Source organism: Branchiostoma lanceolatum, chromosome 2 (genome assembly GCF_035083965.1).
Source record: "Branchiostoma lanceolatum isolate klBraLanc5 chromosome 2, klBraLanc5.hap2, whole genome shotgun sequence".
Classification (NCBI taxonomy): Eukaryota; Metazoa; Chordata; class Leptocardii; order Amphioxiformes; family Branchiostomatidae; genus Branchiostoma; species Branchiostoma lanceolatum.
In genome coordinates, this window is record NC_089723.1 from 36,641,267 (window position 1) to 36,664,888 (window position 23,622).

Here is a 23,622-nt window from a genome sequence, read left to right on the forward strand (position 1 = left end):
GCGAATCTTTCGAGAAAAAAATGTAATCTGAAATGCAAGTAGAAAATCTACGAATCAAATTCTATGTCATGCTGTATTTATCAAAGAATTCTAAATAGGCTAATTGTTGATAGAATATAATTTTTTTCAAAAACTTCAGGGAGTATTTTGGATCAAATTACTTTCCCGCGAAAAACGAGCCAAGATGGCGGGATTTGAAAGCGGGAAACGAAGGTGAGCTGGGGAAAATCGGGGATTGTGCGGGAAACAAGTAGATATCGGTTACCAAACTACACCTACATGAGTTTTAACTACCCAGGAATATATATGTGGAAGCTGTATTAACGTATGTGGTAAATAGCACGATCTGTTGGAAGGAAACGTTTCGCGCCTCTCATCTCATGCGCTATTATGTCATGACACAACGTCAGCTCATATGCGATTTGCTGTAACCCCAGTGAAATAAGTAGACTGAAAGTGAAGTATTCAATGCATTGCATTGAGACGTCCTGTGGCTTGATGTAAATGAAAGAGTCAGTCCTAATTTTAACAACATTTGTAGTTGAAATCAGGTAGGGGGGAGGGGCAAAATTAAGCCTACTGAAGTTATAAAACTAAAGATCAAGCAGTTATCTTCTATTATCACATAGCTAGATGGCGTTGACCAATCAGAAGCCTCCATTGCTCACAATAAGTGGTCTGTTATCACGCCATAACACACCACTTATGACGTCATGCCAGAACAAAACCGTTCCATTGTGTAGAGGGGGTATCTTTTTGATGAATCTTTTTCTTAACCTTGTTTAAAAAATCTTTATAACCGTTGCATTTTGTAGAGGGGGTATCTATTTGATGAATCTTTTTCTTAACCTTGTTTAAAAAATCTTTATTGTCTTAGAATTCCTAAAAATTTCCTTAAAATACATGAAAAAGGGAAAACAAATTTAGAATTCCCAAAAATGTTCCGCGTGTTCCATTTGCTGTTGGCCAAAGAAACCACGTTCTATCTAAGGTTCCGCGCGTTCCATTTCCTGCTGGCCAAAGAACCTGCGTTCTATTCAGGTTACCTGAGGTCATGTTGCAGGGAGATTCTTCAATGATAACATTTTCTGACTGACCTGAAACCGACCCTCCTATCCTGTGTGGTTGAAATAAATAAATCAGGCAACAGTTGTACATATTCTTCATCATCTTCTGTTAAAAAAAGACAAATGTGCATTCTGAAATGCATTCTTAATAGTATAAGGGTGGTTATAGCACATGGCCAGGCGTTATGACACCATATACACCTTGGGGCGGGTCATTAACCCTTAATTGAGGAAGTATGATGCAGTGCAGCATTGCTAGGGCTGGCGTTTTCAGCCAAGTGCACCGGGTCACCCCTCCTCTTCTTGATGAATGTGTTGGGTTCTTTTACGTGCAGAGGTTTGGTGCTTAGGCTTTAGTGTATATGCCTACACTGGGCCACCGGCTTTACATCACCATCTGAAATGACAAATGCTTTTCCTTACAACATGTTTGAGCTGCGGCCGACCTTGGGATCAAACCCCCGCCCCCACAGATCCACAGAATTTGATCCATTTGGCAAAAACAAAGTGATTGTTCTACCGCTTGCACCACTGAGACACGTTCAACTTGATGGTAGTCAGAGATTAGTCTCTTATATTTCCACAGGTCTCCACGAGGCTCCAGACGAACACCAACCGTACAGAAGAGGAAGCTTGACATGGTGGACAGGTATTAATATAAGCCATTTCACTGTATGAACTGAGCATGCACGAGGTCAAAGGTGAAGGCCCCTAAGTTGCAAACAGATCTTGTCCAGCTCCAGACCAGCTTGATTATTACCAGGTGTTTATGTCACATGGACCTTCAACTTTGGACCACAGACTGACAGAGCACATGTGCATGTCAAATTTTTAACTGCACACTAAAATAACCTTAAACCTTGAACGGGGACATCTAGCGATAGGTTCATATCACTAAAATAACTTGATAGGTAGACAAATGAATTTGTTTCCATTTTCTGTCAGCATGGTACATTATACATGTACATGTACCACCAAAGAACTGTCATAGTTCTAGTACCTTATCATTTTAAAATTTAGCTATACATACTAACTACAGTTTGTATGTTTACATTCTCACAGTAGGAGCAGTAGTATGACCAGTGCAGAGAAATCGGAAGAAGTGTCCCAGCACTCTGCACGATCTTTCTACAACAAGTCATCAGCCAATCAGAAGCAGCCTTACATCGGCCCCTTGGAGAGGAAGTACCTCCGTGAGATTGAAGAGAAGAGAGCGCAGAGATCGCGAGAAACCTCATCAGAAAGACCGACCAGTGACAGCAAGGTTTCTCCAACAGCCACACCAACACCTGTGCCCGCTGGCCCGAGGAAATACATCATTACTGTTCCTGTCAAGAACAAGACCGTCAAGGCCAGACAGACAACACCACTAAGAAAGAGCCCAAGAAAATCCTCCAGCCCAACAAGCCATGCTCCTCTAAGATGGAGTCCAAGGAAAGCCAAGACACCACAGTTGAAGAAATCGTCGCCAAGCTTAGGGAAAGTAGCTACAGGGATTACTGAATCCGTTCCGCGAACCCCTCCATTGAGTGTAAACGAGATGGTGTACACGCTCACTCCGTCTCTCTTCAGTGACATCGACGGCCAGGACACAGATGACACCGAAAGTGTGGCAAGCTCTGATGTCATCAGCCCTACCCAACCAGCTAAAACCACCACTGTGGAGTCACAGAAGGATGGACAGAAAGCACAGAATGCTACTCGCATGATAGGCAGCCCACAGAGAGCAAAGACTCCCCAGCAGGCATCTCCTAAGTCCTCCCCATCACAGAGGCAGACCAAGCAAGTTACCTTGCACGCCTTCTTGAAGAAGAGTCCCCAGGGGAAAACACCTGGTAAAGAAACACAAGTGGACTCCAAAAGATCGGAAGAAGTTGTTCCAGAACTTGGTTCAGAAGAGCCTGGAAGCTCTGAGCAGGATGAGTTACTGATGGCATTTGAGGAACTTGCAAACGCTCCTGAGAGTAATGTAGATGAAAATGCTTGGAATGATACAGAGATGAGCAACATACCGTCAGTTTGTGAATCAGAGGACTTGTTTCCTGGGTATTCTGGAGGCAATAATGCAGAGAACGATGGGACCCAAAAAAGTACAGCGGGAAACGAGGTTGATTGGAGAGTAGGGGACGAAGTTTCACCGTCAAAGTCAAGTTCAGATTCTGGATGTGGGTCAGAGGTCATGGAAGAATCGAGAAGCAGCGACCAATCAGGCGAGTTCTAGGGTTTAAATTCTAACAGTTGCAGTTTTACAATGACCAATGAGGTACATTCTGTTCTTATAGTAAATATAAAAATGTACTTAACCCCGCACAAATATCTTCTAGGTGCACCTGTGTACCCACAGTCAAAATTAGATGCATAACTCCAATTTCGGGTTCACAGAACTGCACATGCACCCAGTATTTCAAGCTCTGTGTACAAAACATGCACATGTGTCTTCTCTGTCACGACCAGTGGAAGATTAGCTCATCTGTTCAAATGCATTGAATTCATTTTACCTAAACTGGTTCGAGGTCACATTCCTCTTCAAGAGTCTCACCTGTGGGTACTTGCATATCTCCTTCCCCAGGTGAACCTGAAGCCAAGCGGCAGAAGAAGTGCTGGCCCATCTTCTCAGGATCACCAAAGCCAAGGTCTCGTCTCTTCAACAAAAGGTGAGTTAAAAGGGGGGCACAGTTTCAGTTTTGCAACATACTGTAAATTCAAGTCACAAAGATATTGCAGCATCAGGAGTTTGTTTTCAGTGTTGGACAAGTCTATTTCCCCGATTGGCCGGGGCAAGTGAAAGTGCCAATCGGGCAAGTGCATGTCCTCCTGTACTTGCCCAATCAGGCCAGTACGATTTTTCCACGGGTAGATATGGGAAGATAATGGTCCTCTAGCTCCCAGCAGCTTGCCCTACAGACCAGCCCTAGAAGCTTGCCAGACGCTCATAAAGCTAGCCGGCCCTGACCTTCCAATAGACCCAAGTTATGAGTTTGCAAAATGCAAAGGTTTACTGTACATTGTTGTCACCCAGTTTTGCAGTCTGAAAATGGATGTGCACTGGCCAAAAAACCTGTCCTCGAAAATATTTTTGCAGAATTATTTCGACTATATGTGATGAGTGATATTTTTGCCATTTCCAGTTCCCCCCGCTCCAGCCCCCTATCTACTGGGAAATTGAAGTTACCACGGAGACCTAAGGAGCCACAGGGGATGGAGCAGCTGATTATTGTGAGTACAGGGGAGGGGGTTTATTAGTATATTACCTTTGCCAAGGTGGGTATGTTTTCATATGTTTGTATGTGGATTGTGGACAGCATAACTCAAGAAGTTGTGGATGGATTGCTATATATGATATATATTATTAGATACATGTATAATCTGAATTGAACTTCATATGGCAAGAATTTCTCGGTATAATCTCCAATTCTGTGCATACCTTGCGTTCCTTATGTTGTGGTCCACTGTTCATTGTACTTGTCAAAAAGAGCTTGGGAATTTCCCCAGTGCATTGAACCTGTGAATACTGTACATACAGTCTGTATTCTCTGTCACGACCAGTGGAAGATAAGCTCTTCAGTGAGCTAAACTTGTTTGAGATTCTACTTTCTTTTTTTTCTTCCCAGGATGCAGGCCAGAAGAAGATCGGAGCGATCGTCTGTGAGACGTGTGGGATGCTGTACACGGTGGGACATGCCGACGACGAAGCCGCTCACCAGAAATATCACCACAAGTTCCTCAACTCTGTTAAGTTTGAGGTAAGGACAGGGGCCATGATATATAGGTCATATTTACCACTTTTTAAACCACTATTTAACAGCATACTATAGAGAATAATTTTAACCCCAAACATGTTTCTTTGTGCATGTTATGGCATTGTGCTAGAAAATGGCAAATATTTTACCTGCTGTTGCCTTCATTTAATGTTTGAACAAAGGTGTTTTAACTGCCAGCCTGCCAAGGTAGCCATTTGGCACCTTATCCATATTGGTTATAAGGTTAGGCAGCAGGGAAAAGGTTAAAAGACCATATCGTTTTGCTTGTCTTCCTGTAATGCTTAAAAGTGTCTTCCATTTTCCTACAATACTATGGAGCCATTTTATAACTTTTGTCCTCATCTGTAGGGTTGGAAGAAGGAGCATGTTTTAGCCACATTTCATGATGGACGGATCATCATGGTCTTACCAGACGACCCCAAGTATGCCATCAAGAAGGTATGTCAGCCTCATGTTGCTGGTGACTTGTTAATCTGAACATATCCTCATAGTGTTGTGTAGCATTACTTACAGTTTTGGATCTCAGAAGCAGGAGCAGGATGGGAGGGGGGTGCCAAGCATGTAAGATGCGTGCGTGAGGGGGGAGGTCTGTTGCATTTTTGCCTTTTCCAGACAGAAATTGAAGTCGTTTCCTGCAACTTCAGCTTTGCATCTTGTCTACAATTAATGTAATCTCGAGTTTTGAGCAAAGTTACTCACTCACTCACTCACTGTTACTCAAAGTTACTGGGGAAATATTAGAAGAAACACCCTAACTTTGAAATTCAACAGGATGGAGCTGGGATTAGAACAAGATGGAGGAGCGCCACTGTTCCATTCTTTCGGGAGATCCCTAGATCTGTAGAGTATGATGATGATGATCCACTGTATTCTGCGGCTCGGAGGTTGTGGAAACAACCTCCGGCTGCATTCAGTCTTTCTTGATCTTGATCCCATAGTTAGAGTATGGGAGACGTTAACTATGTTGGGGCTATTATAAATGTGCCCCGTAACTACCGTAAATTGATTTTGCATAAATATCCTTACAGAAACTTAATTTCACAGAAGAAGGGAAAATGAGGTTTTCGCAGTGTTTTGAGTTCACAGTTCTATAGTAAAGTAGTGATACACTGGAAATGAATATGAGAGGTGTCATGAGTGAAACACACACCACTACCGCTGCTGTAGTGACTTGCATAATGTCGTGTGGCCCGAGGGCTTTGGAACCGGAGATGGGCGCCGCCTTATGCACCTTTCGGTGCGGGAAGGACTTTAACTTAACATGAATTTGCAGTGGAAAGGTCACTGTGAAAATAAATCCACTGCAAACACGTCAAGGTTTACAGTATCCTAGATTTACTTTATGTGATATCTATTATGATACATGTAGATGAATGTACAAATGTATATGATTACTTGTCATCAATTTGCTGTTTTTCTGTGTATCTTTCGCACCAGGCTGAAGAGGTCCGAGAGCTGGTAGATAATGAGCTGGGTTTCATCAAAGGTTATTCAACGACACGCTCCAACTGCAAGGTGAGTGCAAAGAACTTCTTTAGTTTGCACTTTGCACCTATCAGTGACTCTGTGATGATGATCATTGACACTATTGAAATGAAAGTGACACTATTGCCTCCATTAAAAGTTACTCTTAAGATTGATGTAGTTCCTCTGTTTGAGGATCTCAAACTTGCATTCAGATATTTGCTTGGTGTTGTAACAAGAATTGAAGTGACAGCATATGGTATCACAATGTTCTATTCCTGTATTCATTAAGTGAAATATAAAGACAGGTTCTAACTTGAATTCTAACTCTAAAACTAAACTATATTGGCTTGCCTTTTTTTTTTCGATACAGTAGACTTTTTCTGTAATGTGTGGGTTCTGCGATGTGAAGTGATTTTTCTTTGTGTCCATAATGTACAGCTATCTATATTTAGTATGCACTGGATGGGATATCAACATCTTTTTCTTGTTCTCAGACGCTGCTGTTCATTTCCAACGACAAGAGAGTGGTGGGCTGTGTGATCGCAGAGCAGATCTCAAAGGTACGGAGTGCCTTTATGTCTAGCAGTGTCCTAGCGGTATGGATGAGAGATCTGTATGTAGTAGAACAGGAAATATTTGTTGGTATTTGTGCACAAAAATCATTGTATTTGATTCTGCAATCAGGCTAACACTGTAAATACTAGTAGGTTCTTGCTACTCTGCAAGCAGATGTTGGAAGGCAGAATTGTACCTTTTTTTCTAGCTCCCCACTTTTGTCATGAACTGTCTTTTGTCATCAAGCTCGTAAAAACAGACAATTGTCAAAGAACCGAGAAAGATTTGTCATCTTAGGAAGGTGTTGGCCTTACCAGGTTTAATTGTGATAAAAAATATTGGATCACTACTAATACTAGTAAGTTTTTTCTCACGAAAAATCATTGCTACCTCCCACATTGTTTACCTGTAAGGCAATGCAAGTCTCCTCTATTTCTCTCCAGGCATATCGCGTTCTGCCCAACGATAGTCAGCCCAGCCCTTCCCCCTCCCCCCTACGTGCGTGGTGTTGTGACACCAGGCCGGTCGCTGCGGTCTGTGGCATCAGCCGAGTCTGGACGTTCCGCCTATGGAGGAAGAAGAAGGTCGCAAGCAGACTGGTGGACACACTGAGGTATTTGGGTCTCTTACTGGTGCAGGGCTGTATTCAGGGCCCGTTCTTCCGTCCCAGGACAGAAATTTGGACCGGAAAAATGTGACCCTGTCCATCCAAAAAATATAAATTTCATGACCTAAAACTGATGAAATTGTATATTTTGTAAGCTTAGAATGACAGATTCAACATTGCAAATCAAAAATATGGGCTTGCAAACAATGAGTATACGATGAAAAAAATTTAAAGCTGGAGACTGGTGCTCCTTTTTTTTAGAATGGAAATTGGTCTGTTATGAAACCTTTCTGAGGGCATGTCACTGTTGCTCAACTGGTAGCAACTAAATTAATCTTGTTTGGGGCTGAGTCAGTGTGAGTGGGGCTGCACCCATCTTTCGGAAAGGAAGTAAAATGGGGTTCTGTGCTCGAGGAGTTGCCTAGGGAATGTTTCATTTCTTTATTCTAGGGTTTAGAAAATAGTGCTAGATTGGAGTATCAAGATGAAAACAGAGTCTGAGGTGAAAGTTTGTATAGTTTTTTTTTTCCAGGCTGATCATGATTCATTTGTGTTTCATCACACAGGTCCCACTTTGCATTCGGCTGCGTTCTATCGAAGGATGATGTGGCATTTTCTGATCCAACCCCAGACGGTCGGAAGTTTGCGGAAAACTACTGTGGCACAGCAGCCTTCCTGTGCTACAAATAGTAGTACGTTAGTATCGCAACTCATCGTAGCTGCCATGGGACCTTACGTAAGAGGAGAAAGAGACTTGACAGCTATTATAATTAATAGTTTTGGTTACCAGGGTAGTAATATGTATCTGATAGAGAGGACACTATTTGGGGCTAGACAATCTGCATATGACTCTAAAGTACTACATTGATCATATTCCTCAATGTTTAAATTACTGTAAATGTTCACGGTGGTTCAACCGCGAACTTTAAACACTGTAAAAACATCCCTTGCAAAATTAAATGAATTTATAATTAGTACTCATGATTGTAAGGCGGGATGTGTTTTGAGGTTTAGTACTACTCTTTAATTCCACCATTTTTTGCCTCACTTGTAAACTTTCCAGTTATTACAGAAACTGTACATTGCACCATTGTAATCTGGTTTTTAAAGAATGAATTATGCTTTTAGTTTCAATTTCAATTTATTTTCATAGTTGCTACTAATCTGTTCAATATGTACAGGTAAGGAACATGTATTTAGGTTATACATGTAGGAGTCAGGCAGATTTAACGGTCCAAAAATTGACATTAGATATCCATTCCTTTAATAAACTGATGATCAATTTAAATCTGGTGTTTAGATCATTGTTATTACTTGGAAATGTATTCAAAATTAACATCATAATTGTCTTAACAATAATTGTCTACTTCGTTGTACTACATGTGACTATTACGATTTACTGAATTTAGTATAAATGTATAGATACATGTATATACTAACAATACTTTATTCTCATTTAAATGTCTAAATTCCTGTCTCCAAACTATGTGATACAAATCATGACAAGTACCATTCCTAGACTTGTACATGTTTGTATGTCAAAAATGCTGCACAATAATACATTGTTTAAAAAGCTATCGAAATAAAAATAGTGTAGTTCTACGATTGGTTTTGTTCCATGTTGACACCATCTAGCTATGCCCTCTGGTGCATTAAGTTAGTTGAGAACATGTGTGGTGACATTTCAGTGATAACTTATGTGGTGATATGTTATTTTACCCCATTAAAATAAACATGAACAGCTACAGTATTGTCTGGGTACATGCTTGCTCTGCCATGAAATCACGTCTCCCAACAGTGTCATGATCACTGATTCAGTGTGATAAAGGGGAAATCCACTAGTCTTGTGCTTGGGTCACATTCTCAAATGGGTGCTTTTACCTCAATAAGTAGTTTTTACACCTGGTTGGAGTGAGGAAACGTATGTTAGGTGCCATTTTCAAGGGCACAACATTGGTAGCATTTCAGGGGATACCAATTCTGGGCCAAACACCCTAACTTTTATGCCAATGGATACTCTTAATAAAGAGCTACATGTAGGAGTCGGACTGACTACAGTTCTAAGTCTAACATGACATCACAAAAAGTAAGTCTAGAGTGTTATCTTTATTTCATCTGGGTTTTAGTGGGACACAGAAGTTGGAACAGAAACAGTGCTGGGCGTGAGGTACATGTGCATAGCAAAAAGGGGTACCACACTTGGGCTGAGTACTGGTACATATTAGTACCACAGTGACTACAGTACTGAGAAAATCATGTACGGTACTGTAGGTACAGGTCCAAAATACCAGAACATCAAAAGGTACCAGTACTGTACCTGAAAAGACTTGTACTCAAGAATATAACCAGGCAGTCCTATACTACTAAGTCTTGATCAACATTGGTACGTACATCATATTTCTAGTTAAGTTCTAGAGTCCGAGTTACCACATGTACAGTATCTCATCAGAATAAAGTACATGGCACTGATTCTATGATGGTACAACCGACATTGTAGTAACTTGTGCGTTTTAGATCTGAATGGTCTCTGAGGTATGTCAGAAATGAGAACCACTATGACATGAGTAACCAAATAGTTTCCAGGCACAACTTTCTGTTAGCGTAAAGCTATTGCACAATCTACATGTGCCCTCTACCTAAGTTCACACAATCTCTGTGCTTCCTACTAAAAGTTAACAGTAATAACACTATCTACATGTTTATGTGTTACCTATTCAAGGTTAACTGAAAGACATTACAAAAATACACTTCTGTGACAAAATATAGAGTATAACAACATATGTACTTGGCAAGAAGGTTGGCTTTGTACAAATGAACTTAAAACGCTATAATGGTAAAACGTTTTCACAGTACCCTTCCCTGATATAGTTACTGACTACAATGCTTCAAAATATAACAAAACTGCAATGGTTGCAAAGTAAGCACATTTACTTTTCATGGTGACCTGCGATATACACCATGCAGTATCTGTTCATCACAGCGACAAATGAAAACATGTTGGTCCACTGGAACTTTTGGGAACGCAGGTCTGCTAGAGAAAGGCAACAAATTGGTAAATACCACAGACTGGTCTTATAGGCCCTTAAACTAATTCTGACATTTCAGATTGGGCAGGAAAAAATAGCACCTTCATAATGGAGAAGTTTGGCACTTGGAATGTTCATGAGGTAACCTGATCTATTAGTATCGACCTACTCCCTGCTCAGGTATCCTTTTGACACCAATTTTGTATCGGTTATGGCTTTAGGCAGCAGGAAGAAGGTTAACAGCAAGCGAGGGTCCACTATGCAATACCGTACTGGGGAATGTTGATGGCAGAAAACTTGTCTCTTCTTCCTCCTCTCCTCCCTCCTCCACCGAAACCACCCCCAAAACCTCCACCTCCGAACCCCCCACCTCCACCATATCTGTCACCCCCACCACCGTAGCGTCGCCCCCCTCCCCCACCACGGGGACCCTCTGCGTCTCGACGCTCGCGGAACTTCTGGTAGCGTTCGGCCATGTCCACCAAGTCCTGAGGAATCTCCTAGAACAGCAGACGAGACAAAACGAGTCTTACAAAAGTATTAGGGGAATAACAAGAAACTGACCTAAAACAAGATGTTTTTATTTCTAAGGTAAACATAATACTCCCCTTACAGTTACAGTACAAAACTGCTGTGCTCATCTGTCAAAACATGCTTCTTTTTTCTACTACCAAATCCTTTCCTACTGGCATGTAAGTACTAATGTAAGTAACCAGTATCTGTATAGCCGGTATAACCACGCTTTGGAGTGACACACCAGCTTATGTATGTGCATCAGTACAGCCAGTATAGCTTGGTGTAACACACCAGGTGCTTGTCTGCATCTGTATAGCTGGTAAACTGTCCTAAAAGATAAGATGATGGTTGTATAAGGTAGTAACAGGTGATATGGCCCTACCTGGTTAGCCTCCTCAAGAAGTTCGATAAGGTGCTTGGCGTTCTTCCAGTCCCCCCTGGTCATCAGTGACAGCGACCTTCCAGAGCGTCTGAGGTCACAAAGGAAACAAAAGACTGATGTTATCGTCAAGCCATCATCAAAATAAGTTCATGCACTTTGGCCAATGCTGATATGTATGTTGTAGTTTGTTTTCATATACACGTATATAGAAATAGAACTTAGAAAATCTAACACTTTTTCCAGCTGTAGCATAGATTAAAGTGCCTTCTGAAGCAAATAAAGGAAACAGATACATCAGAAACTTAAAGACAACTACATGTAGTACAGTAAGCTACCTGGTGCTGTTCTCCTAATCTCCAAGCAGATGTAAGGATCCAGCTCATTCTCAGAGCTTTATGACTGTTTTGACATTTATTCAGTACTCTTTTAGTCTTGTAGTTTTCAACAGTTTCTTCAGCTAGTAGAAGATGTTAAAAAAACACAACACAGGAGTTCTAAATCCATTAATGTTGCAAAAACAGGCAACACCAAGAATGACACAGATCGTTAACTCACCCAGCTCTGCCTGTCCTGCCCACACGGTGCACATACTCCTCCATATCACGGGGGAAGTCATAGTTCACCACCCAGCTGTGAAGACAAAACATGGAATGATGGCATTACCAGCCAAGAGCCCGAAATGTGCATGGTCACAAAAGGTCTGTTTAGTACCTATAATCACAGAATAAACCACCAAGGGTAGTAAGCAAAAAAAAATACATAGTGGAAAAGGCATTAACGTAATCATATAGCTTATTTACATTGACAAAGATATATGAGGGAGTTTCAAGTGCTAGCCTCAAGCGTCAAACCTCTCCACGTAAAAGAACCCAACACACTTATCAAGACGAGTAGGGGTGACCCTACATGTATGTGCTTGGCTACAAATAGGAGACGTACCAAAGCTTCATTGCAGTATCAGCTATTGAAAAAGCGTCACAAAATCTTTTGCCTTGTTTGCTTTTAGATGAGATGTGCTGACTGACAAAGAGCTACTCACGTAACATCCTTGATGTCTATGCCTCTGGAAGCAACATCAGTGGCGATCAGGATTCGCACGATTCCTGTCAATCATAGTAAAGAGTTTAATCACATGTTTAACAGAGACTTTGAGTTAACAGATCTTTGAGTTAACAGAGCTCAAAATTCAACTGCCAGTAAGTTTTATGTACAGATTATAATTAATATCAGTGTTACACTGCACTGTTACCAATAACTTAATAAGCATGTGTTGATGTCAATATGCTGTTTTGACCAGTTCATGTTATCAAGTTTGTCTCACCTTCCTTAAGTGCCTCCAAAGCTGACTCTCTGTCACACTGCTCTCTGGGAAAATACAAAACTTCCATTACAAAATCACATACAGGCCATATCATATCATATAGCCACAAACATAGCTTGTTTGCCTCACATAAAGACATGCCCAGACATCGTGCTCTTGAGAAAGGTACTTTACACTTTTTCCTCCCTCGACACGGTGAAAAACAGCTTCAGTTAGGGTCGTCACTTGGATGGCATGTTAACTAAACTTTGGGCACGTTAAAGAACCACCACACTTATCAAAAAGAGTACAGGTCCATTCTGGCGCGAGTCTTCTCTTACAAAACTTGTACCTACTGAACAAAACTGGTTTTACACCTAAAGGCAGGTTACTGGTTATGCAAAACAAACAAACGAAAACACTCACCTGTCACCATGGATACACTCGCAATTGATGCCATCAAGGGAGAAGTCACTGGAGAGATCATCAGCCCTGCAAACACACAAGAACTTTAAACACACTGAAAACATCCATGTCCAATGTATTACTACCATACTACACAATTGTTTTCAACACAAACGTAAAACATTCTGGAAAACCTCCTTTCCCTTCTACTGCAAAACCGAGTTCCACAAAAGGATAGTAACCCTCACTTCCATCACCTCGAACAGAAAAGAAAAGTTTGTTGGACTTACGTGACCTTGCGTCCCACAAAGATGATGGCCTTGTCATCCTCGTCCATCTCCTCCATACAGAACTGTCTCACCTGTCAATCAATCAATCAATCGATCAATCACTCTTTATTCAAAATTTATGCTTCTAGACAGGTAAAAAAAATCTACATGCCTGAATTATGTCAACTTCATACAAGTACATAATGAAATGGCATGATAAACATAAAACATTAACATGTACAATGACCACAATCTGGTTGTACAGTAGCCTGAGTAAATCCCGCTTATAGCCGCCCACCCAACATCTGCCGTCCCCCACAGGGAGGGGCCATTACAGCCTCGGACAGCAGAGTTTGTGTTACACAGACTAGTTGTACAGGTGGATAGGTGTATGTAGGTATGTTTGACTAACATGGGATAAAATATTGAAACAAAGCCTTTGCCAGCAATCTGGAACAAGCTACAACTTCATATCCGTTTCTTGTTCTGTGGTGCACTATAATAGCTTCCACTCACCCTGTCTTTCTTCTCCTCGTCATCGATGATCTCCACATACTGCGTGACAGAGTGAACCGTCTGGGGAGGGGAGGGGAGATGGGAAAGCAAGTCGTGTGATAATTCCTCTTTTATGTTATATGATTGTGAATTGCTTACTCATTCAGTTTATGTTAAGTTATCCTTTTGTATCCTGATTTGTTATGTGATGTAAGGGCTCCCTTGGAAATCAGTTACATAGTTACTGAAGGGACCACCCTAAAGATTAATAAATAAACAAATAAAAAGTCAGTTCAATGTTCTAACATATTAAACACTTCAAACATATTTTAGCACATCCTGATGGTGCAAGACAATTATGACTAGTTTTAGTATCATTTGTGTATTGTAGAGTACTCTGCAATTCAGCCTTAGGGCTACAATGAGGAACTTCCAAGGGTGTTCATTGTGCTATCACATAAAGTTCAATTGTGGAATTTGATTTCGATTTGACATAAAGACTGGGAATACTGACAGCCAGATCCAGGGAGCCCACATTGACCATGAAGGGGTTCTTCATGTACTTGGTTGCTAGGCGACGCACGCCCGGAGGCCAGGTAGCACTGTGGGGGGAGAGGAATGGGTTTGTGCAAAATGACAAATGAAAACGGTACAGAACAACAGATTACCTTCAAATGCTAAACATCAGAAGCATCTAGATAATTATATTAGACTCCTGTGACAATCTAAAATGTGTGCAACAAAGACACATCTGAATTTGTACATCCTTCTCGCCATATGATTTTATTAAGCTAAAGGAAAACAAAACAAACAAAATGTAAAAAAAATTGTTCTGTACGTATGGTTCTCAGGTTCTGGCGAAAAGGGGCGTTACCTAGTCATGATTGTCTGTCTGTCAGGCCGGATATCCAGTAGAATCTTCATGATCTGGGGTTCGAATCCCATGTCCAACATGCGGTCTGCCTCGTCAAGAACCTTTGGAAAAAAAGATTGTGTTGTGAGATTATTCTGGTTTTCAAGTCAACTCTAAACATGTTAATGGTTAATAGAGTGAAAATAATAGCCTACATCATTTTCATCAGCCTTTTCAAAAGCATCACCACTTTTTTTGGAAGTTAAAATCCTCCCCACACCTTTCGGTGCATAAGGGCGGTGCCCACCTTCTTTCAGTCAGCCATATATCATAATGCATTCATCACTGTTTCATTTGTGAATATTACAAAAAAGAAACTGTCAAGATGTTCTATAATATGTTCTAAAAAGCATCAACAAAGAAGGTAAACATAAAGAAAAATGGACATTGATATACAAAAACAGAATATAAGTAATGAAATTCATCACTGTTGACAGACCAGGAAGGTGACACTTGTGATGTTGAGGATGCCGTTCATGAGCAGGTCGTTCAGCCGACCCGGGGTCGCCACGATGATCTCCACTCCCTTCTGCACCAGGTTAATCTGGTCACGCCGGCTCCCTCCACCATACACACACACACTAGAGGGGAGGGGGAGGTACATGTTACAGATTACACTGCAGTACACACACACACACTGGGCGGGTGTTAAATGTTACATATCAATCATCAATCAAAGTGCTAAAGCGTTGGAGAATATATGGGCTTGTTCCCACAATAATCTCCACTCCCTTCTGCACCAGGTTGATCTGGTTACGCCAGCTCCCTCCACCGTACTCACACACACTGGAGGAAGGTACATTAAGTCCTTATCACATTCAGGAGTTTCCCATGATTTTGCTCCCGACCACTCCCCTACCAAGGTCAGCACTGGGTTGAGAGTAGCCTGATATCATCAAATCCTATTCTAGCTCCATATTCTACTAATTTCTAGCTCCTCTGATCACATCTAAGAATAAAAATATGACTTTCCTGACTTTTTTTAAATCTATAGTTGGCTGGCACTTATAAAGACTGGGGGTAGGAGGCAACCTTGCCAACCACGATTTGCAGATGGTCACTACTTCACAACATCTTAGTACAAAGTGGAGAGTGGAGAATGCTTGAGAGGAGGAGAAAAAGGAGTTATAGTTATACTTACCACTTGATGCCCTTATAGCTGTACTTCTTAGCTTCTTTCTCAATCTGCAAGGCCAGTTCACGAGTGGGGGACAGAACCAGCATGTTGGGACCTCCTCTCTGGGAACGTGGGCTGGGTAGAGAAGGGGCAAGAAAGAACCTTATGGCCTTAAAGGTATACTACAATAAATAGATACACATATAGGTGTACTTTGAAACATAAGCTGTTATCATAGTCGTCAGTCATCATCAATCCCATAGCTAGTCAGCTACAAGGGCAGCATAACATTCAACAAAAGTCCTCCACTTCCACCAGAGCTTTGGTTTGTCTCTACTCTAATCCATGATCAGACGAGAATCCAGGTAGTGTATTTGATCAACTTAAGTGCATCTCAACACTGCCAAACACATTGAAGACAAAGATATAGGCAACAGTTGACAATGAGGACTGTCTCCACAAATTTAAGAATCTCTTGTACACGTTACTCACCAGGGTTGTAAGTCAATGTGGATGAGCCCGGGTAGAAGGAATGCCAATGTCTTCCCTGTTCCTGTCTGAAAGGTATGGAACAGTCTGTTTACGCTTATGTTCTGACATGGCAACACTGAATCACAATTTAAGTGCAAGCTGTTCATTTACTTGTTGTTTGTTAGTAAGTTTGAATCTGTGTTTACCTGAGCAATGCCGATGAAGTCTTTTCCTTGCAGTGCTATGGGCCACGCCTGACTCTGTACAGGTGAAGGTGTCTCAAACTTCTGTTTGTAGATTTCAGTCAGGATCTCAGCTGGAGGAAACAAGAGAAGGGTTGACTTGACTTTTTTGTGGTAGAACATAACAGATACTTCAACTTAGTAAAATGTAAATAAAATGTCCTGAGTTTTAAATGACAATAACTGTGAGGGGTGGAAAGCAACGAATGCCATTCCCTTTTTACACTGTGATATCAGTGACAGCTACAAACAACACATTTACATACAGGCTGCCTAGCATAAACGATGTACAGTAAACCTCCCCACCACTTCTTGGCCACTGCATTATGTATATCTACACACTTACGATAGTGTTCAAAAGCTTCCTCAAACGTCCTGACTGGGTTGGGGACCTGCTCTCCGGACTCGCTGGTACATGTGATCTTGTTATTGGCCTTTCTGCATGAGAAAATGAATATGGAAAACTATTATAGCCAAGGCATAAAAATGAAGCGAATGAGTTGAAGAATAAAGAAAAAAATTATTTTGCCTTCCTGCAAGAGCAAGGTAATATGGACAACTATTTTAGCCATGGCATAAAATGAAGTGAATGAGTGACTAGATGAATGAAGGAAAACAAAGAAGGCTCAGAGAGAACCTCACCTGAATTCTTCCACTTCTTCAGGTGTCATGTTTGCAACTCCAGGGTCTTCAAAGTAGAAGTTCTTTTTGATCTTTGGGCACTCTAGTGTCAAGAAAAACAACAGTCACAAAATCACTACATGACTTGAAAAGGCACTCTATTGCCATCTACTGATCTAGCTCAACAAAATCAATGTCAACAATAACAAAAACCAAACACGTTCATGCTTTCTCACGTTCCCATTTCTTGGCAGCGTTTGCCTCCCTGTTGGCGTGTAGCTCCTTCCAGTTGATCCTGGGGCTGCATGGGAACAAAAGGAGTCATGTGTCGTGAAAGTGGAAAGTTTTTGACGCCTCCGAATGCAAGCTTTACAAACAGTGTTCTGAATATGTCAGTCTGTCAAATTTGCACTACTGACATTATAACTGATGTTGCATCTGGCATGCATCCCTTACTTAACACCCCCTAACTTTAAAAAAATTACGAATACATATATGGGACAGGACTGCTTGGAGGATCCTCCTGGAAAGCAAGGGGCCAGTTTCTGGCTGGCCTGAGCACGTAGGCAGGTAGGCAAATGTTACCCTGCGGATTTAGGTGAAGTAGCATTATATGAAGCATACTCACGCTTGAGGTTCCAATGACACTTCTGGAAAAATAAAAGATAAGAAAATTAAATTAAATTCATACCACCAGTAGCAAGCATGTTAAAGTAATGTAAACTACTTCTGGAACATTATCACTACAAGCACTGCCAAGATTAGCAAGTCAAGACAAAAGAATAAAGAATAAAGAAGGAAAACAAATAAAGATGATGACAAAAGTGCTAAAAAAGTCACACACACTCTACTTCAGTGAACTGTTCAAAAGATTCTAAACTACAAATGTAGTACAATAAATAACATTATCTACTTGTTTATTTCTTATCCAAGTTTGTTTGTTTGTTAACTATTTACTGTTCATTTCTTCACTGATCCTGTCTTCTGGGTGCAGGTGGTCGTTAATCAAGGTCTCACACCGCTGTATGGCCTCAGGTGACCCTACCAACTCCACATCAGTCTCCAGAATACCCTGGTCACGGATCTGGGGAGGGCAGAAGAAACTGCTGGGTGAGGATCTAATATTCAAAGCTAGAGGAAAAGGAAGAAGTTGAGTTGCGTTTTTTATGTCATACCCAGGAGAACACACCTTTCCATGCGAAATGTGCCAGAAATTGAGACCATTTGGTGTCCTCAAACAATTACATACAAGCATCAATTCCAGCATCAGAATCCAGTATTCAAATTTTCGACGGCAAAGCAAGTTAATTCAATGGAAGCAACACGTTCATCATACTGAACATGCACACTTTAAACTATGACCTGGCTTCAAGCACTAGATGGGTACTCACATTGATGCGGGCTCCGCTGTCATCTCGTATGCGGTTGATGGTTGCTCCAGCTTTGCCTGGTACAAAATATATCCATAAGTAATGAAAGTCATGACAATGTCAGCATTGGCAACAAAAAGAGCATGGTAAAATACAGTTTGTATACAGCTTACAGCTAAAAATTAATCTTTTTCTTTTCAGAATTGATACCTTGATACTTTTTCCTTTCTTTTCACAATTCAGGTAATAGTGTAGAAACAATGAGATGTACAGGGTTGTTCTTTTTGCTTGGCCTTGAATCTGCCCCTTTATTCACTTATAATTGTTTACAGATGTGGGGTGTTTTTCCACATGTGGACAAGTTCTTGCTGTTCCTCTAGAACACATTGCTGAACACTTTGGTAGGTTTTCTCTTTAACAAGACTTATCACAATGACAATGCTCTAGTTACAATGACAATGCTCTACGCCAGAGTTTGATGATTAACAATTGACCATTGTATACATAACCTAGCTCTTTCTCCAATTGTTGATTACTTACCTATCAACTTGCCAACCTCTGCAGAGGCTATAGTGATGACTTTCCTGCCTCCTGTTTCGCCCCCCTCCTGAGATGACCGTCCGCCAAACCCTCCTCCTCCTCCAGGGCCTCTCCTGTCACGGTTTCCCCCGAAGCCTCCATGGTCATCCTGCCTTGGCTTGTTCCTATCGTCCCATGCATCATAAGAGTTCCCCCCGTCCCGAGTGCCAAAGCGGTTGCCCCTCCCCATTCCCCCGGGGAACCGATCGCCATCTTCCCGGCGGTCCCTGCCACGGAAGCCGCTCGAGTTCGACCGCCCGCCCGGGTCTCTCCAGTTCTCTCCCTCGCTCCCCCACTTCCCGCGACCGAAGCCGTGGTTTCTGGTGTCGGCGTCGTCCCTGCGGTTCGTCCCCCCTCCCCAGCCGCCTCCTCCGCGACCGAAGCCCCCCGGACCGTTGCTTTCGGTTTGACGGCGATGACTTTGCGTACTTTCGCTGACTCCACGCTGAAAGCCTGGCGTGGACCCGAGTTGGAAACTGGTTCCACCAGACCCTGAGTCGTTTATCTCAGCGTCCCAGTCCTCCATAGCGTAAAAACGGTGGAAAAACGAAAGTAAATGCTTCAGCTAAAAGGTGACAGGCGTAAGACTTTTCAACTTTCGAGACAGCGTGGAGACAAAGCAATAAAGACCATACCACTGGATTAAAAGGGAGAAACTCTCTGAAAGTTTATTTGCAAGGTTAGCATTTTTCATTCAAAGGCGAAGCCGTTTATATGTATACATAATGCCTGATACTTTAAATCTTAATTATTGCAAGTTATTTGGCATTTTAATTTTCAAATTGAGTTTGTACGTAGTTATATGTAACCGAAACCCCCAGACGGATTCTTCCATAACTTGGCTCTCGAAAAAGTTTCCAAGAAATGGACATGCGTGGTAAGCATTCTTTTGGAAGAGTCCACATTACATTACCCTGGGGGCTATATGTATAAGTTTTTCTATACAAAAATTGACTACCATTTATGCCAAATCTAAATTAATATTGAATATTACTTTTAACGCTTAGCAGTATGTACTGATATGCTGCTCTCAATAATATTTAACTTTTTGTATTCGTTTTCCTGTTTTACCCTCCCCTGAAGCCTAATAGACCATATCCAACATGGCAGCGGGTGAGAGAAAAGAGCGCGAGAAGCGAACGTCTGGACGTGAAGCACGGAAAACTGACGACGGCGCGCCTCCAGTCGACTGGTCGAACGTGGATCTAGAGATAAACTTGTTTCAGGCGATGAGGGGACACAAGCCTGTTGGTCAGTTGTCAATATTTTGTAGTAAGAAATCAAGTTTAAACCTGGTGTGTGGGGAGGGGGGCAGTTGCTTTGTTTCACCCGAAACCCAGGATTTTAAAATCATCGGAGACCACCCAGAACATATCCTGTGTTACACAACCTCTCGCTTTCAGGGCTGATTGTACCTCCTCCCCGAGAAAGGGGTCCTAGAAGCTTGAATGTAGACAGGCTAACTCTGAACACATAATTTCTAGCAAAAATGTATGATTTATCGTCAACTCAACGCACACTTGACCAGAGTGGATATTCATAAACCGAGGGAATCCAGCAGATCGCCAGATAAGAAATGTAAAATAAGGGCGAAAACAAAACTAACAACAACGATATTCGCTGAAAAGATACTGCGTGAACAGACTCAAATCGCCTTAGTGGCTTTCGGATGAAAACATAGAGATACATGTAGTTGACGTCTGTCTGTATGAATATTATTATTGATTCTGGGGTGATGTGGTACTGCTGCTCAACCGACTGTTTCCTTTATTCTCTACAGGTGTGAACCGACACTTCCAGATGGCGTGTATCCATGAAAAACTCAACCAGATGGTCAACAGACACATCAGTGCACAGCAGATCTGGGTCCACTTGGATGACATGTATGACATGCCTGCACTGGTAAGGAATTAGTCATGGTGTCACACATTGATTTTTACAAAGTGATATGCAATGTACATGCATTCCATTTGCTACTGGCCAAAGAACTGACCAAGAAGACCACTCGTGGGGGTGATAAAATCTGGTAGACAAGTGGTCACTATAGACAGGTTTATGTAATTGGAAAAAATCATTTAAGGGACCACCAAAAAGTGGTTATATTGGCCTTATGTTCAGAGGATCAATTGTATAGGTTTGACAATACATTTTGCATCTGTTTCACTTAAAATAACTACCCCCTTCATGTCAGCAATAGGGCTCTTGAGTTATCCATTGTACTTGAGTGGATGCAAATTTGGAAAGTTTGCTAATTTCCCTGTAAACGTTTTTTTTTTTTTGCAGCATGACTCAGAAATCCTGCCTTTCCCAAACAGCCAGACAGAGTTTATTCTTCCCGATGAGATCAGGCATCCTGACGAGTCATTTGACACAGCTTCTCTCAAGGACTCAGAAATGGGTAAGCACATTGGGTATTATGGTATCTACCTGTCTTAAGATTTTAGGAGATCACGGCTATATGGAGCTTCTCCCTGAAACTGGCAATCTACTAAAAATAATAACATAAAAACGTGTCTGTGACACAGAAGTGGACAGACTTCTAAATGCACAATGAAAATGCACATCCCCTGTAAAACACTGTAACGTCAAGCAGGTACAACTTGTTTTGGTTTAACAAAAACTTAATAAGGCAATGTCGTAAAAAGCAATGCCTTTATATTAAAACAAAGCTAAGAAAATGAGCAAGAAGAAGACCTGCACAAATGCAAGAGTGTTGAAAAGCACGTTGTCTTTGTTATGTTATGTTTTGTCTCTTTCTAACCTCCACCTTCATGACTTCAATGAAAAGTGGCCAATTTGAACTTCTCATGAATATTAAAGGTTCATCGTCTGGTCGTTAAACTTAAAGGTTCAAACAAACAAACTGCTGCACATTCAAAATATGTGGTAGACATACTCAGGAAAGCTATTGCTGAAAAAAAAAACATTCTGGTCTTACCAAAGTGGCTTGAGGAGGGCTGGCTGGGGTGAACATAGAGAACATAGTGAACATATGGAGAACCCATGTAACCAATCATTGCTCTTGTGTCCCAGGTGGTGCCAAGTCCAGTCGGGGAGGAAGCACCAACACACCCGACAGCTCGCCCAAGAGGAAAAGGACGCGGCAGCTAGCTTCATCCAGCCCCTCAAGTCCTGCAAACCCACCCAGTTCCACCAAGAGAAGGAGATTACAAAATGTGTAGTTCTAAAGAATCTGCAGCCTGTCCCCCGCAACACTGTGTCCTCCACAACACTGTTTTCCAAGTGTTTGGACCTGTACAATACAGCACATCATTGTTTTTCTTTTTACTGGTTATAGTGTTATCATTTGACCTGATCAATATACTTACACATGTACATGTATGTACATTTGTACTATATACTGTATAGCTACAGCCTACAGGGCTCAGAATACTTTTCTTCTGCCTACCTGTACATGTGTAACGCACCAGATGCATCTGTTGAATAATAAAGTACTAGTATGTATGTGGATTGTGGAGCAAGGATAGGTTCCCAACTACCTTTTTGTAATAATGAAAATACAAAGGTGTGACGGAGATGCGAAGAGTTCCATCTGAAGATAAATAAACCATGGGTATGCCCAGAGGAAATGGTTTCATCCTTGCAACCAAAAGTTTATCAGGTACTACGTCCAGTTAACAAATTGTGATTATCTAAAAGCAGATATTGGGTTTGTCTCAGAAAAGGGCAGCTAGGAAAAGAAATCATTTTAACCTCTGCTTGGAAAGCTATGTTAAAGTCTTCTTGTACTTACATGTACAACTAGAATTGTGTGAATACCTTATCTATATTTCTATCATAAATGTGTCAACATTTTGTGCACTGCTGTGTAGTTACTATATTATCCTGATGGAGAATCTTTTGATGTGTATATATGTATGTGTGGTAAACGTACCGAACAGGATATTTCAGAAAATTGTGTTTCACAGGAAAGTTGCAGTCTGGCAACCAGAATGCAGGAATATGCAACATTGTATGAAGGGAGGGAAGTAAAATATTAAGTAAAGTAGGGAGTGTTGAGGTTCATGTACATACTTTTCATATTTTGTACTGTGCGCATGAATAAAATGTGTAGTAAGACATTGTGACTGGAAGAATAATGATTTGTGACTGAAGTATAGTGGTGTTAGTGCTGGCTTCTGGCTTTAATGCTGTAGATGACATGGTGGAAATTATTTAGGCTTCAAGAACTGTCATTTGATACCACCTTTTCAAGCCATTAAGTTGATGAACAGGTGAATAAATAAAGGCTATTATGATAGTATTTTGATAGTGGACAGAATTATATTCCAGTCTTTCTTTTGTGTGTGTGTGTCAAAAGTGCTTTGGAATGCATTTGGAGTTCTTCAAAGATATAAGATTGATAGAAAGTTATGATGGGTAGAGTCAACCATACCCCATTGTATTTGATGGGAGCGAGCACCCTGGAAACATTGGAATGCCAGCACTGTTTTCTTTT

At 41.4% G+C, this 23,622-nt stretch overlaps 4 protein-coding genes across 5 annotated transcripts in view; 2 read left to right on the plus strand and 2 right to left on the minus strand.

Moving 5' to 3' along the window:
- Positions 1-23,622, minus strand: part of LOC136428917 (coiled-coil domain-containing protein 25-like) — a 107,830-nt gene that overhangs the window by 6,374 nt on the left and 77,834 nt on the right. The window lies entirely within an intron of this gene.
- LOC136428910 (N-acetyltransferase ESCO2-like) lies at positions 94-8,801 on the plus strand. 2 transcript variants are annotated; one of them, XM_066418739.1, is made up of 11 exons: positions 94-213; positions 1,654-1,716; positions 2,130-3,277; positions 3,637-3,721; positions 4,196-4,283; positions 4,679-4,810; positions 5,177-5,266; positions 6,266-6,343; positions 6,790-6,855; positions 7,294-7,463; positions 8,024-8,801. In XM_066418739.1, exons 1-11 carry the CDS (start codon positions 185-187, stop codon positions 8,145-8,147), a joined length of 2,073 nt encoding a protein of 690 aa, XP_066274836.1. In that variant the 5' UTR covers positions 94-184; the 3' UTR covers positions 8,148-8,801. The 2 variants fall into 2 exon arrangements, with proteins under 2 accessions (XP_066274836.1, XP_066274837.1); XM_066418740.1 differs by having other exon boundaries at positions 2,133-3,277.
- On the minus strand, positions 9,545-19,795 carry LOC136428909 (probable ATP-dependent RNA helicase DDX43). Its single transcript, XM_066418738.1, has 21 exons — positions 19,125-19,795; positions 18,606-18,661; positions 18,172-18,298; positions 17,843-17,864; positions 17,451-17,515; positions 17,236-17,317; positions 16,940-17,031; positions 16,558-16,667; positions 16,373-16,437; positions 15,905-16,015; positions 15,203-15,344; positions 14,725-14,825; positions 14,365-14,452; positions 13,872-13,931; positions 13,377-13,447; positions 13,108-13,173; positions 12,703-12,746; positions 12,421-12,484; positions 11,937-12,011; positions 11,382-11,469; positions 9,545-10,983 (listed from the first exon to the last, which is right to left on the minus strand). The coding sequence occupies exons 1-21, from the start codon at positions 19,687-19,689 to the stop codon at positions 10,741-10,743; spliced, it is 2,337 nt and encodes a 778-aa protein (XP_066274835.1). The 5' UTR covers positions 19,690-19,795; the 3' UTR covers positions 9,545-10,740.
- LOC136428918 (MRG/MORF4L-binding protein-like) lies at positions 20,235-23,445 on the plus strand. The gene is made up of 4 exons (XM_066418752.1): positions 20,235-20,414; positions 20,944-21,065; positions 21,447-21,561; positions 22,197-23,445. Exons 1-4 carry the CDS (start codon positions 20,267-20,269, stop codon positions 22,343-22,345), a joined length of 534 nt encoding a protein of 177 aa, XP_066274849.1. The 5' UTR covers positions 20,235-20,266; the 3' UTR covers positions 22,346-23,445.

Coding starts and splice junctions, on each gene's coding strand:
- LOC136428918 (XM_066418752.1), top strand. CDS start 20,267: ATGGCAGCGGGTGAGAGAAAAGAGCGCGAGAAGCGAACGTCTGGACGT. Junction 21,066..21,446: donor TGTATGACATGCCTGCACTG/GTAAGGAATTAG, acceptor TTTTTTTTGCAG/CATGACTCAGAAATCCTGCC. Junction 21,562..22,196: donor TCTCAAGGACTCAGAAATGG/GTAAGCACATTG, acceptor CTTGTGTCCCAG/GTGGTGCCAAGTCCAGTCGG.
- LOC136428910 (XM_066418739.1), top strand. CDS start 185: ATGGCGGGATTTGAAAGCGGGAAACGAAG. Junction 3,722..4,195: donor TCTCGTCTCTTCAACAAAAG/GTGAGTTAAAAG, acceptor TGCCATTTCCAG/TTCCCCCCGCTCCAGCCCCC. Junction 4,284..4,678: donor GGATGGAGCAGCTGATTATT/GTGAGTACAGGG, acceptor TTTTCTTCCCAG/GATGCAGGCCAGAAGAAGAT.
- LOC136428909 (XM_066418738.1), bottom strand. CDS start 19,689: ATGGAGGACTGGGACGCTGAGATAAACGACTCAGGGTCTGGTGGAACC. Junction 16,668..16,939: donor GGAAGCTTTTGAACACTATC/GTAAGTGTGTAG, acceptor TGTTTCCTCCAG/CTGAGATCCTGACTGAAATC. Junction 13,448..13,871: donor ACGAGGAGAAGAAAGACAGG/GTGAGTGGAAGC, acceptor ATTGATTGACAG/GTGAGACAGTTCTGTATGGA.